Source organism: Amyelois transitella, chromosome 7 (genome assembly GCF_032362555.1).
Source record: "Amyelois transitella isolate CPQ chromosome 7, ilAmyTran1.1, whole genome shotgun sequence".
Taxonomy (NCBI): Eukaryota; Metazoa; Arthropoda; class Insecta; order Lepidoptera; family Pyralidae; genus Amyelois; species Amyelois transitella.
This window is the reverse complement of record NC_083510.1, coordinates 6,570,189-6,589,465: the sequence shown is the minus strand read 5'-3', so window position 1 is coordinate 6,589,465 and position 19,277 is coordinate 6,570,189. Positions and strand designations below refer to the sequence as shown.

Here is a 19,277-nt window from a genome sequence, read left to right as displayed (position 1 = left end):
CGTATTTCTTTTTTTATTCCCCCGTCCCCTAAAACAACTAAAATTAAAATACATTTACTTTAAAAGTATTTTTAATAAAACAAAGGACAATACTAAAAGCAGTAAGATAGCTGTAAGTAGTTGTGTAGAAAGTTATGGCAGATAGGACGTGTAGCCCGGCGGTGGCGAGTACTGCGGCGGCTGGACGTCTTTCGGACGCACCATCAGTGGCCGAGGCGTCCGCGGAGCTGGAGGCTGTCTCCACCTGGAAATCATACATATAGCAATTATAACCTACCGTAAGAATTTCTAAAAGTTAAAGTCATCTGTTACTTTGTGCCAAGTTTTATCTAGGTACGATCGCACTAGCTAGCTAGCTAGTTAAACCAACGAATGTGTAAAACACGCTCCACGTCCGCAATCAAACTAATAGGAAGAGGCCACTTATGTAACATAACTATACTAAATATATTCTGTTCAGATACCATGGCACCAGGCTGAGATCGTGAGGCGGTTTCGGCTTCGCTAATCTCTCCTCGGTCTCGCGGCGCAAGGTGTCCGCATCGCGCGCCACGGCGCACCACGCCCGCAGCGTGAAGTAGTAGATCAGCTCCACGCCTGATAGTAACGAGAAGCCGAGGAAGAGGCCAGCTATGCCGCCGAATGATACTAAAAATTAAATTTTCTTTACAGTATATTATTATAACAACACTTCGACATGAAGCAATTTTGACATACCTATCTTTTGATAGATATATATTTGATAACATTGCCTTGTAAACAATTGAATTACTTAGACAAGTAGAAATCATTCTACTCGATCATTCATTTAAAAACAAAATGACGATATAACTGTAAACTGTTACCCAATAAGTCGACCCAGCCGAACAACACTTCTCGTTTGTAACGCACCATGGGCCACGAAACGAATTCTGTCTCCAGCGAAGTGGTCGTGCCTGCCGTCTTCATTGAACTGAAAGGTTTTATAATCAAATCAAATAAAAGAACGGATTTCGTGGATCACAATGCAACTAACGTACAAAACGGTTGTTAAAATAAAAGGTATAGGCGTTATACAGAATACTTGGATATAATTGGGCATAGATACGCGAGATATAACATGATAAATACATGTATAATCTTATTATAATAGTGAAGAGATGAGATCAAGAAATGGAGGAACATTTAAAAAACAGTGGCCCTTGCCGACGACAAGTTGTATTATTTATAACTAGTTGACGCCCGCAACTCCGTTTGCGTGTTATTGGAAAAATTTCGGTACATATAACAGAGTAGCTGGTCCCTTTAGCTTCTACATCACATGATCCAGATCTTCCATTTTTATTTCGCCAAAACAGAATGCTCATCAGGTTGAACAACTTTTGTCAGGACGTTTATTCCATAATTCGGATGATTTAGCTGGTCTATAATGGTTCTGCATCAGGTGTTCCAGATTTTCGATCTTTTTTACGTAGTGATAGACAATTTTTTTTACTGTTTTATTATTAGTACGATACTGATTTAGTACTGATTTGCATTTCAAGAAGATTTACGAAATTTGATTTTAAATAATGATATCGATGATTGTTCTCTTATTGGAGGAGGAATGTTATTCCAATCCAACACTTCGTCGCCTGACAACGGTAACTACCCCTGAAGGCAGCAGATTTTTGATGATACATTGACAGAGGGCCTCGACAAGATCTCACTGAACGGGCTACAATGAATTTAAGTTTGGTGTGTAGATATTCAGGTCTTTTGTGATAGATCACTCCAAACATCTGGCAAGATGCAGTTGCCTTCGCGAACCCATGCTTAGCATGGAGGCGATAAGGAACGGCTTGGTGAGATGTTATAACAAAACCTACCTACAAAAAATACCTAGTTAATTTCTAGTAGGTATGTGGTAGGTAATGCGTTACTACGTCGATCACAGATCCTATCTTTAACATTATGTGTAGGGAAGATACAAAGATAAACTGACAATCAATAACTTGAAATTAAACTCACTCTATCTCAGTGAGTTTCTCGACTTCGTATACAGTGTGGGAACAGCCGAGTTCGCAGGGGCATCGCGTGACGTCAGTGATGGCGGCCAAATGCTCCGCTATGCACTTCAGCTCTTTTATAGTGCACTGTCTGTAGCCCTCTGAAATGTGTCGAGTTACGTTATCATGAAGAAGTTCTGATTGTTGCACTTCGTATCTTTGACATATGAGAAACAAAAAAATACTTACTCCAGCCTTTCATCTAAAAACTTGCATTTAACTTATACTAAAGTAACGCAGAAGAATATACTCACTAATAGACGGATAAAAGTGCGGCACACACTTGCAATAAGAGCGACTCCTCTGCATTCTGCACTGTCTCATGCAGGCAGAATATGTGTAAATGCTCGAGGTTTCCAAACTCTGTTCATCAGCGAAGATACACCTTCGCTGGCTTATGGAAAGTTGGCGGGCGTCTTCTGTAGTGTACGTATGTTTCACAGAGAATGACACCTTTTCCACGCGACGGTCCCAAGTGTGCTGCGCGCTTTGCTCCAACCCTGCCATTTCTTCCGTCGAGTGAATGTATATCTTGAAGAAGTAGTCTTCGTTATGTAACGATTTTACAATTTCCATTTACATTATAGGAAAACGTACAAAAATTTGCTAATACTTATAAATTTATAATTAAATAGGGACTGACAAATTCGACTTTCCACACAATTTAGGTATTTTTTGATCAGAAAGTCTTTGGTTAAATCGCTGAATATCGTAGCCATGAGTATATATTTCAGTAATATTAAGATAGTAAAATATAAATAAAATGAATGCCCTTACATCTATGTTAGTGTCATTACGATAAGAGTTGAACAAGAAAGACCATTTCGCATCTGTTTCATGGATGAACGCTTCGGTGAACTGCTCCGAAAAAAGTTGGGTTTGCCTAAAACAAATCATTTAACGTTAATAAACTGCTCTCCTTCAAGTAAAAAATATAAAAAGGTTTGATTTCTTCATGGAAATAAATGATTCTGTTAAATATCAAAAGCTTTAACTGAGTAAAATTTTAGTCGCAATAAAATTCTTAAAGGCATCGAGTTAGGAACAGCACCCAATAAGTTGACCTCATATAAGTTGACCCGAGAATTCGACTCTTCCGGGATTAGCAATTGTTCAAAATCTTCTGCGCAGCTTCCACTGTTTTGGTTCAACTAACATGCCGGGACCTACCTTCCTATCTTTTATTTATCTTTTATTACCTAAATATCTCTTCATAAAATATAATCGGCAAAAAAAATATAAAAAGTTAATTACAAAAAATTTTGTTATATCTAATAATAACGACAGTATTTACCATGGCCAGGTTTTTTCAGCATGGCGTGAATTGAAAGCGTAGCAAAATCCCATTTCTGTAAACACCGGTACAAGTAAATCGCAACACTCCTCCGAGTCACCTTTCCATTCGCAATCGTAGAATAGGGTTTCGCATCGACGGACGATCTACAAGTAAAAGTTTACATAATTTTTCACTTCCGGTGCACCCTATTGCGCTTTGAAAAAATATTGCTCAACTAAAACATGATCTAATATGAGAATAATGCTTAGTGGTCGATTTAGAACAAGAACTTTTACAAATGATCTAAGCTTGAAAAAGAAACTAGCGAGAAACTTATGAACATGTTCCTTATCTACCTACAGACACACAAATATCTTATTTCTTACAAAACCACTTACACTAAATACTGCGTCTTTCGGGTTGATCGCCGGCGTAGGGGCTTCAGCGTCCGTCTTGCCCACCAGGGCATCATCACCGAAGTATTCCGTCACCTCGCCCACGCTATGGTAACTCAGCGTCGCCAGCCATCGCAACATGTTTGCAGCGCCTTCCGGAGGATCTTCGCCCCAAGTGCTAAAATAAAAAATAATTTTATTCAATTTGTAATGTCTTTACATATCACGACAATAGAAATTCTCGAATTCTCCAACTCTTACTTCGTAATATATTCCTGAAGTAATTCGTCGTCAACAGGACTCAAATCACATATTGTAACTGCTGGAAACGGCACGTCCCAGTTGTGAAAATCTGTATCCAAACCTGAAAGAAGACTCAAATGTTAATGATGCCTTATCCAAGAAATGACATGACCTCATTCTCATCGGGACTGATGTATGTCACGCGCAAATAACTATCAATCACATACGTTTAGGAAGTCAGAATTCGACTCATAGTTTATCTACCTGTGATGGTTGGATTGGTTTGAAATTTCTCCCAAAGGCTGACAATGATGATGCATGTGGTTACAGCTCCTACTGCTGTGAAGCTAAACCACATAAACCTGCAAATTAATCAAGCATCAGTTTTGTAAAATGATTTAAAAAGATACTTAAACATAAAACCAATACAAACATTTTGTGGTAAATAAGAACAATGCTTTGCTTACTTTTCACAAAAAGGCCTCTCTTTCTCCGCAATGTAGCGTACACCATGCAAAGTTGAATTATTGAAGAACTCTGTTGTCTGATGGCGAAGACTTGCCGCCAATAAAGAGCAACCATCGAATTCGCTTTTACCCGGTTGACTGTCATTTCTCAGACGAGTACCGGGTCCTTGTATGGAAGGATGCACTTTCATTATTTCACATTTTTCTTACTAACAAAACACGCATGTTTGTAGATGCTACTTGTTGTGTTGTGACTTTCGATTCCCGAGTTAAACACGCGCGTGTGGACCAAACCACCGCAGATAGCATCAATATTATCGACCACCATCGCGTGCAGCAATATATTAAACTGTTTCCAATGTTATTGTTGATTCACTGATATAACTATTATCCTAATTTCCCCTGTGAGTATGTCATGGATAATAAAAAACTACCTACGAGTATCAATGTATTTATGCATACATATGACCATGACTCTTTCCCGGAGGGGTAGGCAGATATATTTTTCTATTTACTTTTTGTGATTCGTCCACATTCATTATTTAGGGAACTCTTGCCCCGACCTTTCACCAGAATGTAGTTAACCCCTTCTTAGCCTTGCCCTTCCAAATATTATCTATTAATTGAACATGGGAAATTTAAGCGCCAATCGGGCATTCTACATACTTACTTATTTTATTTTTGGCATCCCCAGTTTTACAAACTTCTGATCTAATGTTATAGCTATATAAACTCAAAACTAAAATGTAGACAAGGCTTTTTCAAAATATTAAAGAAGTTTTATATTATAAGAGGATCCATATTAATATTATAAATGCGAAGGACAGTTTGTTTGTAAACCACTGAACTGATCTGCATGAAATTATGCATACGTAGAATATGTACTACGGAGATGGAATAGGGACGGATGGATAGACTTTTCATGCGAGTTGAGCCATGGATGAGTTAATGCACAGTAAAAGACAATTTATCTGCATATATTTTTACTCAGGGTCAAAATAATTAATCCCTTTCGCGGTAATCAATTGAAATAAATACGAACCAATCAACCCAATTCATTCCATCATTGGTGATATAAAACTATACTGTAGCCATCAGCTCAAAGGTATTTTAATACTTGTTTGGGCAAAACTTCAATAAAAGCTAAAATATTTCTTTACAGGGCACTCATACTTCTAATATTACGTTTAGAGGGACCTGCCACTTCTGTATCTGCTTCTGGAGGGAGTAGAGGGTCTATTTTGATGTCAAGGTCTTTTAGTGCATCGTCTAAAATTTTAATCTTGCCCAAAATTTTTTCTGCTTGTAAATTGTACCCCGGTTCAAGCATTTTCCCACTAGGATTTAGCTTGAATAAATACTCCGCCTGTAAGATACATGTGGCTGTTTAATGTCTTATTCAATGCTACCTAAGATATAAAAAAATCTCGGCGCCACTCAGAATCTTAATGTGAAGATTGAGAGCAGTGAACCAGATTGTTCCGCATGAATTACCTAAGGCCGATCTATTTAGTTACTGAGACCGTTCATCTATTACATAAGTCAATAGTTAATATACCTACCTACAGATATGATAACCTTGAAACTTTTATTATTATTGAGTTCATCAGTACGTACAAGAAAGTCTATAGGGTCGGCAGGTCGCAGCTTAGCGACTTCCAAAAGTCCTGCAGTGAGAGTTGGGAAGATGTTGTGGACCAGATAGTTTCGCATGGGCTCTCCAGCCGCTGCTAACGCGGCTTCCTCTTCTTCACGCATCACGGCGTAAAGCTCAGACTGTAATTTTGCAAAATGTGTTACTGTTCTGCCCACAGGTTTGAAAGCGCGAAACTATTTGCGAAATAGCTAGAATGCATCACCATTATATCAAGTGCAACTAAGACAATCGGCCGGCCAATTAAATTACCAATCTTAGAGGTTAACTTAAAAGCAAACCTTGATCACTCCGCTACCAACTTTTCAGCCTAAAAACTTTATGTGTACTTGGTCTGGCTAAACGTTTAAAAGGTATCGTGTTGTAAAACGCTTACCCAATATTCCATTTTGTCTTCACGCTCTTCTTTGAGTTTCTTTTCTAACTCTTTTAGCACTTTTGCTTCTTTCGCACGAAGTGTTTCAAGTTCCAACTTTTCTTTCTTCTCTGCAGCTTCAATGAGCGCTTTAACAAATCGATCATATTAAATCACTACCTGTTGTATTGTATTTTGTTTTTCTTTCGTTGTATATCACATTCTATCTAAACAATTTTTTTGAATAACTAACCCATAAGTTTTCCATAGCGACAAGGCCTTCCCATGCGCAAAGCCACAGCGGCATATGTATTTTTCATACAATAATCTGTATGTTCTTTCACTGGCACTACAAGAGGGTGTATGTCTAACTCGTCAAAGAAATTAAGTGGGGTGATGTCTCGAGCATCTCCTGCTCTGAATTCGCTCAAACGCCTGAGGACTGTTTCTTCATCCAATCTAGCATCGCCTTCCGGCTGCCGCATTGCTTTCTCGCAAATGAAGTCATCAGTAGCTTCTAGTGAGACCACAATATCTGAAAAATATGTCGTGTCGTGATTGAAACCTTATCAGAGGCTGCAATTGGAGTTCTTACATAGTTGATCTGATGCTCACTAAATATAAGTAAATTAGGAAAGTAGTAATTGAAAATAGAGGTCAAAGTAGGAAAACATTAAAATAATAAAATTTTAGACATACCAGGCAACATTTTCTTCAAAACGTTACTATATAAATCTGTATCTTCATCAAACCCTTCTTCTTCTTCGTGTTCTTCTCCAGTATCGGAATCTTGCTCATCACCCTTTTCAAACACTGACGAACGAGGTTACAAATAAGGGAGGGACTTATTTTGATTAAGATTTCACAGAAATTCAAGATAAGTAAACTCACAAAGAATTGTACTAAAATATATACTTACAAGCAGCGCACTGCGTCAACGAAGTGGGAAAGCCATCAAGTACCCAACCCCTGTTCATAGCTTCGCGACTTAGGAGCCTCTGTCGCAAATATCTAACAAAAGGAATCGAGACATGAATAAGTGAATTATGTGGAAGACTCCAATAAGAAAATTTAACTCTAAGCAATTGATGATTCTGTGCTCTTAGCTTATCATAATCGTCTGATCCGCACTGCTGGACAAAGACGTTCCCCTAAGATTTCCTCCATGACCGGTTGGGAGCGCATGAATCTTGCATATTCCAACAACCTGATTAAGGTCGTCGCACCACAAAAAGCTAACAAACGGTGCAACAAATGGAAACAAATAAAGAAAAATCCGTCTTCACCCCATAATTTCTTCGTCGCTAAAGGCCCTCCCAGATTGCAAAACGGCTAGTGCAGTGCGCGCCGCTTCTTGCACTGCTTCCTCTTCCCCGGCGTCATCGTCTGCGGTCGCAGGTTCCTCTTCTTCTCCAGTGGGCATTGCTAGAGCCGACATCTCACCCACGTCCCAGTGAGCGACGCGCCATGTCTTGAGTTTGAATATAATGAGATTACTTAGCGCGTGCCATGTGGTTTCCGGCGTTTTAGAATAGGACCAAATCATCTCTTTCCCATGAATGTCGTTAAAGGTAACTAAGGGAATAGGCTCATTCTAGTGCAGAATTTACCACGATTTAACATGGGTTTGGGACCGTTGCAAAGGTGGAGAAATCAGACGGGATCCGCTTCATATAATACCTGACCTACCCAATTGAAAATAATGTTAGAGGCGAACCTCATCTCTAGAGGTGATGATGTGACCTGGATTAACAGCAGGAGGAAGAGAAGAGGGAATAACTTAGAGAGTAAAATAATCGAAGTAAAATAATAGGAATACGAATACATAGAGATACGGTGAACATTCATTTGAGAACAATAAGGTTGATATTGCTATGGGCACATAATACACAAAAACAAAAGAAAGAGAGGGAACAAAATATAGAAAAGAGAGGCAAAACTTAATACGAAAACGGCATTAACAAAAACAAAATCTATTAAGCTGCATTATTCATATAAATACCTATATACAACACTTTCCATGTCGTAGCTGTACCTATAATACAGTATGTACCATGTACCTAGGTCACGATAAAAATACAGATGAAAAACAATGTAAACACAATAGGTACACTGCACAATATCGCATATCGATTTCATAGACCAGTTCCCATGTTCTGACGTAATCTCATTACAATAGAAGTGGAGCGATATGATACATTTAAACGATACCAGAATTAACCACGGTTTTTTCATATATGTGAGTGATGATATAAATACTTTTTTATAAGACCTGAAGAAGTAAAGTGAGAGAAGAATAGATTGATGTCATTTTGAAAAAAAAAATGATGGTCATAAAGTAAAGAATAAAATTACATGTATTTTAATTAATATTACAATATATACGCACCAAATCTTCTAAAATATCTTGGGCAACAGTCTCTGGAGAAATGTACACCAACCCGTAAGCCTCACAAATTAATTTTGACAATGTAGTTTTTCCTACAATCGGAGGTCCATAAATTACGACCTGTAAAATTAAAACCATAACTCTATTAACAAGAGTCCAGATAGTGCATATTTTTTTTTGTGTGATCTACATTTAGAACCCATACAAATTCGTTTCCGGACTAGACCGGAAAAGGGTACGTCATATCAAACTAACTACAAAAAACTACTAAAATAACCTGACTTCGCATACATAACTTCCGGCTTAGTCACCGGATTTCGAAAAAATAAAGATATTACTTTGAAAGGTTTAAGTCCTCTTTCTTTCTTAAATTGTTTGATAAGTGCCGGAACGTTTTCCGCGAAGGTGGCCTCCGATACCCACTGCAAGCCCATTGTCTCCACAATGAATGTTGGCTCCATATTTAAATTGAGAGTCATTAGATCATAAATTCTTTGCTGTAAATCAAGAGGACACATAGCATTCGGAAGAATAAGACCATAGAAGAAGTAAGTACAGATAAATTTTATGCCACAGCTGGTGATAAACACCACCTTCAGTATAACGTTTGCATCGTATTCAACAGCTTTACAACTACGCAAAAAACTGAATGCGACAATATGGCATTGCAAATCTCCTGGCGTTAGTCCCAGTTACATCCTCATCTCTCTGAAGAGGAAGCTGGAGTGCAATTATATCGTCATGTACCTAATATTCCAATTTCTATGGTAAAATGAATATTCACTTACGTCAATTTCGGGTATCAAGAAAGCATCTTCCTTCGGTATACATTTAAACATCCCTGTCCCGACAATGCGCCCTAGCGGTTTTATTATCTATAACAGCAAGGTTTGCCCATTAGAAGTAAACTCTACATAGATAACGTAACTTGGGTTACTTTTAAGTAATTAAGGTAACGTGTTATCACCTCCTTTTGTTTAGTGATGTTTTGTTCGACAGCCAAAATGTAAAGCTTTTTCGGAAAATCTATAAGTAAATTGTATATAATTCTGAAATTTTAATATAAAATTTAGTATCGTACAACCTGGTAAAAATTTAATATCGTAAGTATAAATTGGGAGACAATGTTATTAGTATATTATATTAAAAATTTGTCTACCATCATAAGATGGTCACATTTCAACAAACGTACAAGAGAAAAAGACTGTTTATATTTTCATTCATGTAAGAAGTGCGAGAGGGCTCCATAATACTAAGAGCTCAGCTCAAGTGAAAGCAAGTCGCCTGGCCGTGACCTTATTAAGGTGGGATCGTTTGAGAAGCCGTAAACATTTTGCGCAATCAAGTTTTGTAGTTCTGTGCTGTGAATTAAAATTAACTTCTTATTGATATTAATTTAATGCAGAAACAAAAAGCTATGTTGCAGCTACTACCCTTTTTTTAAATCCAATAAAACAACCAAATTTGTATAAGTATAGTCTTCCTATCTGGTCGGTCCAGGTGGTCCAGAAGCAGAATTATGCACGTAAGAAGTACGAACGAAAGCGTAGCATTCATAATATGCATTCATACAAAATTTTCTAAATCAGAGCAGCCGTTTATCCGTAAAAGCTTAACAGACAGCCGGACAGGCAGGCAAATTTCCTTATTTATGGCTAGTCAAAATTATTATAAGACGATTACTGTCGATTACGGTACTCCAATCTTTGTACCTTAGTATTAAGACATTTGTTTTGTGGAGATAAATAAATGTTTTTATTAAGTATCATTATTACTCTAATATAAAACTCAGAATACAAATATTCAGAAAGAATAATAAAACCCATATAAGGTACTAACTGTGCTAAATCGACGACATTTATCAGTGGCACGACATTTCCACCGCGGCCGAGTATTGGCAAGAGCCGTTCGCATTCCCAAGCCTTCTGGAACCAGTAGAACAGAACATCCTCACGGCCGCCATAGGTGACACCAGGACACACTACTAAAGCCCTGTTGAGTTGTTCAATGTAGTTTTTATTTTTTGTAAGTACCTACTTATACAATAAATATTTCTCCTAAACATTATAATGATACCGGTAATTTACAGAATTTACAGGCTTATATATTGCCTGATTATTTTCGGTGTTGGAAGGTGAATTTTTTCTTTATTACAAATACAAGCAGAGTCATCGACAAATGGCAGAAGAATAAATGAAATATTGGCAAAAACACGGTAGAAATCTACGGCCCGTTGATCTTATTTTAGGCAGGAAAATACTGGATTCAGGGCTCTTTCAACCAGTTTCAGTTCAGACGAGAATTAAAAAACTTAGTCGAAAACAGATTTTAAGCACGTGTTGATTGCAAATACCTCTTGTTAGGTATTTAATGTTTTGGTTCACTTATTCTACATTCGGAATCTAAATAGTCGTAAATCAAGATAAAACTCTCAGAACACACTCCAAAAGATAAGTCCCGATAGTCATTCAGCTTAACAAATGTCGAAACGAAACGAGAGATACCTACTAAGGATAAATATGGAAATTTCTTAAGGTTCTAACTGTGTAAAATATATTTTAAATAGCAGTTAATGAATAAGTTTCTGAAATAACAATGTTGAATTCTTACCCTATTTGAGATTTATTCTTTCTAGCTAACAATATAACTTCATTTTCTATATCGTAATGCATTTTATAATTTGAATGGGGTTTTCGTTTTCTAAAATCTGTTTCAATAAATGGCATCTCCGGGGTATCCTGTGAATAATACCATTAAATAAAAAACTTTTTTGAAGCTTTGTTGCTCGCAATTTCTAAAATTGAGTACTTAGGTACCTACTTCAATCTATTTAATAAGGTAAAAACAATAATCAAATTACTAAGAGTGTGACGCACCGGATCCAAAGGCTTGGTAAATCCCCATGTCATAACCGTAGAAATTAATATCAAGAACCGCTTTTTGGTCATCGTGTCGCCAGCAGCGTCATCCATATCTGAAGTCGGCCCCACCGTTGACGCAGGTGCTTGTTTCTCAAACAATTCTTTTAGAACTGTAACATTGTCAAGTATGTGTAAGTATAGAATAAAATTGTTAAACTCGCTATATGTTATAAAGATACCAAAAAGCTTTTATTACTAACGAGTTAAATAATCCATGGTAAGTTTTAGCTCGTCGATATCGAGCCCTATGTCCAGGACCACAGTTCCACAAGTCAGCATGTGAGGCAGACATTCTTCTTTGGATACTATTCTGGTGACGTTATCTATACTTTTAGTCTTGGGGTTACTAACGGTTCCTGAAGGTCGAATAAAATTAATCTCTACGATGTTTTTCCATAAACCAAGGTCACATATTGGATCCTCTTCCAATAGCCTTAAGGCTTGATATAATAAAAGTTAATGAGATTCCATTACTTAATACAATCATAAGCGTTAGACCTACTTTTGGGAAACTTCGGATAGACCTAAATGAACTTACGGTATTTCTTCGTTATGTGTAGGTATATTCTAACAAAAATTACCAAATATTTCATATGGTTGTTCCGGAGGTAACGGCGCAGCTGGTTCTGCATCTTCAGCAAGCACGGTCACAGATGTATGTTTGGAAGCGTCCGCGATTGTCTTTTGTGCAACTATCTTGATCACCTCATTGAGAATATATTCTCCATGATATGAATCCAAGTTATTAAGAAAGTAACGCTTGAACGAGAAAAAATTCTCTGAAAATGCGGAAGACTTATCAGAGTCTACTGTTTTAATTTTACTCATGACTTTTAATCTTTAAAAAATTCTATATTCTTTTTACAATAAATTGGTTTCTTTTCGTATAACGGTAATATCCTATTTGTCATCAAAGTTTGTCATTAAGTTTTTGACTTTTAATAAAGACATTTCTAAAATCACTTTAATTTGTGGAAAGAGGTGGTTTAGTGTTCACATATAAATAAAAAATCAAGGACATTTTTAGAAATTGAAATGAAAATACAAATAATTAGTGAGTAATATTTATTTGTTCACCATAAAACAATGCACGCTAATAAGATAACCAAGATAACATATAACTTGAAACCTAAGTACTTTTGCCTAAGTACCCAAAGGGATGAGCGCACTGAACAAATTTTATAACATCCCATGCAAATTTAATTGTTTCAAAGAGTATTTAATGAATAAAGTTTTCAAAAAGATAGTTTGAAAAAATAAACATACATACATATAATCACGTCTATATCCCTTGCGGGGTAGACAGAGCCAACAGTCCTGAGCGGACTGATAGGCCACGTTCAGCTATTTGGCTTTAAGATAGAATTGAGATTCGAATAGTGACAAGTTGCTAGCCTATCGCCTAAAAAAAGAATCTCAAGTTTGTAAGCCTATCCCTTAGTCGCCTTTTACGACATCCATGGGAAAGAGATGGAGTGGTCCTATTCTTTTTTGAATTGGTGCCGGGAACCACACGGCACTGAAAAAATAAACACCCAATTAAATGTCAGTTTTTAAAAAATATCATATATTACATACAGGTTTTTACTTCTAAAACATATTCCGTATACGTGTAATTCCCCCAAAGAAAATATATCTGATCAACTTTAAACTTAGCGTAGCACCAAAACTTTTAAAATAATAATATATGAATGGCTCAAAAAAACATAATTTTTAATAAAAACTTAAGTACTACATGATAATATTTTAACTACATTTACGCATACGGGAAACAAGACATTAATAAAGTCCCTAACATTTTCCTAGATATTCCGCCTATTACTACGATCCTGTCCCCGCAGCATGGCACGCGCGATGTCTTTTTTATCGCGTGTAAAACTATCGCTGTTTCACTTTTTTATTTTGACGTGAAACGGGACAGCAAAAGTGTCATGCATCCATGGGGGCTGGATTAGGTTCGGTTTTACAATCAATTAATATTACTTTTAATTAAGAAGGTACTAAAACGACCGATACTATTGTAAGCGGTAAAATGATGCGTTTGTAAAAATAGCGCATATGAGATTCATTTTAAAGAATATTTTTAATAATGCTTATAAATAATAATAAACATATAGGTATACCTTTCGCAGTCTGAAATGCTCGTTTAGTTATTATCAGTATGTTATAATACCATAAAATATTCACATGTTTATTCACATTTTAACTAATTAGCCTTCAGATTCCATACACATATATTTTGGGTAATAATAAACAACACATTCTGGTTTCTTTTTAAAAAGATCTTCTGGTTATTGGATTCTGTACTTATATAAAAAGTTTGAACGTTTTGCTCAATGAGCGTTTTCAGCAAGCGTAACATATAGCTATATATTGTTGATCCCTCATTTCCCAAGCACCTTTATCAAATACTTATATTTATCTTATCATTTCCACTTAATTTTTTTATTTGTATGTATAAAATATAATTCACGTATTGGCACTGCTTGACCTAACTAGTATATGTAAATTTTGTTGTATACTTTATTCATGCAGGTTTCCGAAATTATTCTACGTTTTGTTGTGGGATTGATAAAATTATCACGTAACTTAATCCGATCGATATTTTTTCAATAACTATGGCACCCATTTTTATCGGTGATATATTAATTTAATACTGACAAATAAAACTCACTGATAAACGGCAAGCAGGCAGATGTAAATATATTAGTCATTAAAATCTGTACTTTGTCAACTTCTTGCCTAAATATTTAGACTAATTATATGGCCCAAATCTAAATGCGATTTTGAATGTCTCATTAAAAAGATTTAGGTACATCTTTTTTAAAGATTTTGTCTTTTGTTAGTAATTGAACTATGCCTTTAATGGAATAGCATTTTAATAAACGCTATTACAAAAATAATGTAATGGACGGTCATATCACAAATAAGTTATTGTAAGTACATAGATACATTATAAATAAATGGAATGCTTATAAATAATGCTAATTTTTATATCAAAATTCATTTCAAAAAGTAAAAAAAGCCTCGCAGAGCGCAGAACAAGGCACGACACATAACAAAAAATTAATGCCAATAAGTGTCGTCAACAAGCTGTTCTCGTATTACAAAATCACATTTGGTACTGAGCTTTGCTAGCGCAATTTACTAATGTTATGAAAATGGTTGTAACAGCAGATAGGTACTGTAAACACTTCGATAATTAATAAAAAAGATTTGAGTAAATATCCACCCTCTAAATATCTGTACTTAGTTTGTACCAATCTTACATCTTAACCGATTTAAAGTTCACTTTTAAATGTCTAAATTGTAGTGATAATTATAATAAATGTCTCAAAAGTAAAGGTAAATAATTCTTTACAATTCGAGTCTTCGATTTTAACTATGATCAGTGCAATAACATTTCAAAAGAGACATCTCACTTAGGGTTTCTTGCGAAACTTAAAGTGAAATGGAATTTTGTAATATTGAGAAGACCTAAAATTAATTAATATGGTATGGAAATATTGTAAAAAAATAAAATATTATTAAAATGTTATTAGGAATGCATATGAATTTATAAGGCACTAATATATCACTGCTCACATAACATGGGTTTTACATTTTATGATATTACTATAACAAAGCACTAATAATTATTAAATTGTCATGACTAATAGGTACTTATAAAATGTCATCAAATAGAAAATTGAACATTGATAAAGAATATCTATCATTATTAATTAAAATTATGGAACCTTTATTTCGATTAATAATTAAATTTGCCTTATTATTTCATAAAATTAATCGTCTCCAGCTTTAAAAAATTTAAAATGAATGTTTAAATTTTAACGACATACTACTATATGTTTAAATGCCGAATGTGTGGGTAATAGATGGATAAATTATAGCTACAAGATTCCCAACAGCTCTATAGACTTTTAGAGAAATTATAATCACCATTTAACATTGGGAAATATTAGAAGTCTGAATTACCTATGCATTTCTTCTCTCTTTCAGGTTTTATTGTTACTCTTATCCACCATGTTCATAATATGTTGATCTTATAATCAGGAAAGCAGTCTTAAAACAAAAATTATGACATAACATTAATTTTTCATTTTCTTGTTACACAATGTTATAAAAAAGTAATCAATAAATCTGTAAAAAATGTTCCATAAACATTATTTAAAGTTGAGTTGTAATAACAGACTTACGATGAATTATAGTTATCTCTTTTTCTCCAATACCTGAAGGAGAACTTGGCTCAGATGTAACCAGCCATGGTGACAAAGATGATATGGGTTGAGATTTCGGAATTATTTCTTCTTTCCTCTCAATTGGTTTTGGAGAAGCTAATTTTGCTTGATTGAGAGGGGGCTCAACAACTACTATAGAGACATACTGAGAATTGCTTGGGTTAGTTGCCAAAGCTAGAGGTTCATTCAAAATTTTTGGTGAAGGTAATGATGGAATAGACACATTGATATTTGTTGATTCATTGATTATTTTAACTTCATTTTCTCGTGCCTTCAAGATATTATTGCATTTCAATTGACCTGGAGGTAGGGCTTTAGTAGATGACAAATAACACTTGGCTTGATTATTAGGTACTTCCTTGTCACTTGCAGCATCCAGCTGATCCCTTTTTACTTCATTCTTAGAATCATCATTGTTAAGTTTTTCTTTGACCAGACTCATAAGTAGATCATTCAATGGATTCGAATCTGCTGCAGGAGAACAATTACAAGATGGCTTGTTGAGTACTAGTTGAGAAAGATTATTTTTCTTTTCCTCCAAAACAGGTTTATCAATTTTGAATAACACTTTGTTGCTAATAGCATCTTCTTTTGATATCAGCACTTCCTCAGATGGCTCATCATGCACTATGTTCTTTGAAGAAGGTTCACCTAAATCAGATATTTTCATTTCATTCTCCAGCAATGATGACCTCTGTGATTTTGCACTACTCTTCCTAGATAAGGTTCCCCCACTTGTTTCAGGAACAAGCACAGCAGTGGCATCAGTTGATGTGGCGGCCTCTAATGGAGTTTCTGCAGCAGCACTAGTATCTGCCTTAACATTGGTTTGCTTTTCTCGCTCCCTGAGTACATGGCTTTGTCGTCTAGCAAATCTCTGACTAGGTCGCCTTTCAAACTGTACGGTACGACGAGCACGATTTTGCTGAGTTGTTTGGTATTCAGTCTTTCCAGAATATTGAAATCGAGATCCCATCCTAAAGAAGTTCTGACGTGCTGATGGCCCCTTCACTGGTGCTCGTAAGCGGAAGAATGTGTGATGTTCTACAGCACATTTCCACAAATGTTTGCAAGCCTTCTCATTGTGCAATCGAAAAACAAAAGTATGTTCTTGTTCCCGTCCTTGATCATCATCTTCAACTACAACTAGTGTGAGTTTCTTCTTTTTGAAATCTAGTTTACTTATTTTAGGCCAGAAAAATAGACCAATTTTTTGTGGTCCTTCAAAAACCAGAATTCCTGTAGGTGTCAATCCTAAGTGGTATTCACATCCATCTTTTCCTAACACAATGTGCATGTCAACACCATACATTTCAAGCCACTTAGCTTTATTTAAATAATTGACTTCAGCTTGTGCTGGGGTAAGGCCTTTACACTTTTTAAATTCTTCCAAAATTTCGATTTCCATTTCTTCAGTTTGGTTGGGCACAAAACGAAATTCAGATACAGTGGCTGGTGTGTGTACTGCTTCATCAAAGTCTCCTAATTCAGACTGCAGTGCCAAGGCTGCTAATTCTACAGCAGTGGAATGAGGACATTCCAGTTTACTTTCCAGAATATCCTTTTTAAGTTGTAAAAAGAATTGGTACCGAGTTAGTTCTTCTCTCAAGTTATTTGGTTCTGAAGAGTAAAATTTGACCTTTAACCTCAAGGTATATGGTGGACCAATCTTGACTTGCTTCTTGATAGTTTTAGTTGGATCCAACCAATGTTTAACATTGTTAGTATCAGTGAATTGCAGACCGAAGTAGTCTTTTTCTATCAAATCTAATGAATAAAAGACTTGTTCATAAAGGTCAGCAGCACTAGCTTTTTTTGATAAATTAATAGATAAATCAGTTTCATCAAGTAGCATTACCTTACATTGTATGAGGTTTTTGTTGATGGAAGTTTTCTGATTTTGTTTGTTGCGGTTTTGACTGGAAGATCGCCCTCTCCTACTCAGGAAGCGCAGCATTTTCACCCTATGTTGTTGAATCTGATACAAACAAATTAATGTAAAAGAACTATTTGTCACTGATTGCCGTGTGGTTCCCAGCACCAATACAAAAAAGAATAGGACCACTCCATCTCTTTTCCATGGATGTCGTAAAAGGCGACTAAGGGTTAGGCTTGCAAACTTGAGATTATTTTTGGGCTAGTAACCTGTCACTATTTGAATCTCAATTCTATCATTTAGCCAAATGGCTGAACATGGCCTATCAGTCTTTTTAAGACTGTTGGCTCTGTCTAACCCGCAAGGGATATAGACGAGATTATATGTATGTAACTATTTGTCAATAAGCACAAATAAATAGATGTCAATAATTAATACATGTACACCTAGGAGATTCGTAATTACTTACATTTTTGGTAGGTACCACATTAACTAAATGTGGTACCAAAAATGTCTAAATCAAATATACCTATATTTGAGTCTATATTTGAGTATTTAAACCTGAATTAACAAGATAAGTAACACTAATTCAATTATAAGAAGTCTAGTAACCTATGTGAAAATTATTCGAAGGTACTATTTATTTATGTACTTTTTTATTGTAAACTGGTAGAGCAATCAATTGAAACCAGTGTTGTGTTGCTGAGATTGGTTAATGCTAACAGGCTACATGTTAAAAATTGTATTCTGGGAGATATTTCAGAAAATATCCATTGGGAGCTTATATTAGTTAGCCTGGAGAACTTACCAACACAGGGTGTAATAAAAAGCAATTCTCGTGACACTTTTTAACAGAAACAAAATTAAGTTTTGCTATTACTTTCAATAAACATTACACGGAGATTTTCACAGAATAGCTTCATTCAGCCTTAACTTCAATTCAATGAAATGACACGATTGACACGGCAAGGCATAAACTAAACTCACAGACTAACCACATGTAGCAAGGACTAAACTAGACGAGATGAATGAAATGAAGTTTTGTCATTGTCAAGAAAATAAACGAATGAAGTCAATTAGATTCGCCGTTCAATTGTTCACAAACTATCGATAGGACTGCGGCAGTCCTATCGATAGTTTGTGGCAGTCCGACTGCCCCAAACGAAAATTTACCCAAAAAGTTTCTTGTAAGCGTTTGGTATGCCGATATAATTTATTACAGTTTTCTCAAATCTGGCCAGATAGCAACAAATGGTTACCAAATTAAAGGAGCTTCAATTGGAATGTCTACGACATCCATCGTACTCCCCGAACCTTGCTACAACAGATTACATTTTTTTCGAAATTTGGATAACTTCTTCCAAGGGAAAATAACTCAACTCCAATAGGGCAGTCCAAGGTCCAAACTGCCATCAAAGATTTTACTAGGTAAGTAC

General features: G+C 35.7%; 3 protein-coding genes across 3 annotated transcripts; all 3 read right to left on the bottom strand.

The window, feature by feature from the left end:
• Positions 1-2: 2 nt before the first annotated feature.
• On the bottom strand, positions 3-4,635 carry LOC106131543 (sodium channel protein Nach). The gene is made up of 10 exons (XM_060944970.1): positions 4,206-4,635; positions 3,960-4,062; positions 3,702-3,876; positions 3,322-3,467; positions 2,805-2,910; positions 2,282-2,558; positions 1,990-2,128; positions 846-952; positions 465-648; positions 3-244 (listed from the first exon to the last, which is right to left on the bottom strand). The coding sequence occupies exons 1-10, from the start codon at positions 4,297-4,299 to the stop codon at positions 133-135; spliced, it is 1,443 nt and encodes a 480-aa protein (XP_060800953.1). The 5' UTR covers positions 4,300-4,635; the 3' UTR covers positions 3-132.
• Positions 4,636-5,384: 749 nt separating this feature from the next.
• Positions 5,385-12,606, bottom strand: LOC106132904 (adenylate kinase 7). Its single transcript, XM_013332479.2, has 16 exons — positions 12,309-12,606; positions 11,928-12,083; positions 11,683-11,837; positions 11,417-11,544; positions 10,646-10,798; positions 9,774-9,855; positions 9,595-9,681; positions 9,145-9,303; positions 8,807-8,926; positions 7,704-7,888; positions 7,337-7,428; positions 7,117-7,230; positions 6,671-6,952; positions 6,439-6,566; positions 6,026-6,184; positions 5,385-5,774 (listed from the first exon to the last, which is right to left on the bottom strand). The coding sequence occupies exons 1-16, from the start codon at positions 12,553-12,555 to the stop codon at positions 5,565-5,567; spliced, it is 2,457 nt and encodes an 818-aa protein (XP_013187933.1). The 5' UTR covers positions 12,556-12,606; the 3' UTR covers positions 5,385-5,564.
• Positions 12,607-12,778: 172 nt separating this feature from the next.
• On the bottom strand, positions 12,779-18,831 carry LOC106134073 (band 4.1-like protein 5). Its single transcript, XM_013334031.2, has 2 exons — positions 18,650-18,831; positions 12,779-17,943 (listed from the first exon to the last, which is right to left on the bottom strand). Exon 2 carries the CDS (start codon positions 17,920-17,922, stop codon positions 15,895-15,897), a length of 2,028 nt encoding a protein of 675 aa, XP_013189485.1. The 5' UTR covers positions 17,923-17,943; positions 18,650-18,831; the 3' UTR covers positions 12,779-15,894.
• Positions 18,832-19,277: the final 446 nt, after the last annotated feature.

Excerpts from the sequence above, each read along its gene's own strand:
- LOC106131543 (XM_060944970.1), bottom strand. The coding sequence starts at position 4,299 with ATGTGGTTTAGCTTCACAGCAGTAGGAGCTGTAACCACATGCATCATC. Across the intron at positions 2,911-3,321 it reads GCTGAAAAAACCTGGCCATG|GCAAACCCAACTTTTTTCGG; the intron begins GTAAATACTGTC and ends GATTTGTTTTAG. Across the intron at positions 2,559-2,804 it reads GTAATGACACTAACATAGAT|ATATACATTCACTCGACGGA; the intron begins GTAAGGGCATTC and ends TACTTCTTCAAG.
- LOC106132904 (XM_013332479.2), bottom strand. The coding sequence starts at position 12,555 with ATGAGTAAAATTAAAACAGTAGACTCTGATAAGTCTTCCGCATTTTCA. Across the intron at positions 8,927-9,144 it reads GAGGACTTAAACCTTTCAAA|GTCGTAATTTATGGACCTCC; the intron begins GTAATATCTTTA and ends TTAATTTTACAG. Across the intron at positions 7,231-7,336 it reads GTTGACGCAGTGCGCTGCTT|TGTTTGAAAAGGGTGATGAG; the intron begins GTAAGTATATAT and ends CTCGTTCGTCAG.
- LOC106134073 (XM_013334031.2), bottom strand. The coding sequence starts at position 17,922 with ATGCTGCGCTTCCTGAGTAGGAGAGGGCGATCTTCCAGTCAAAACCGC.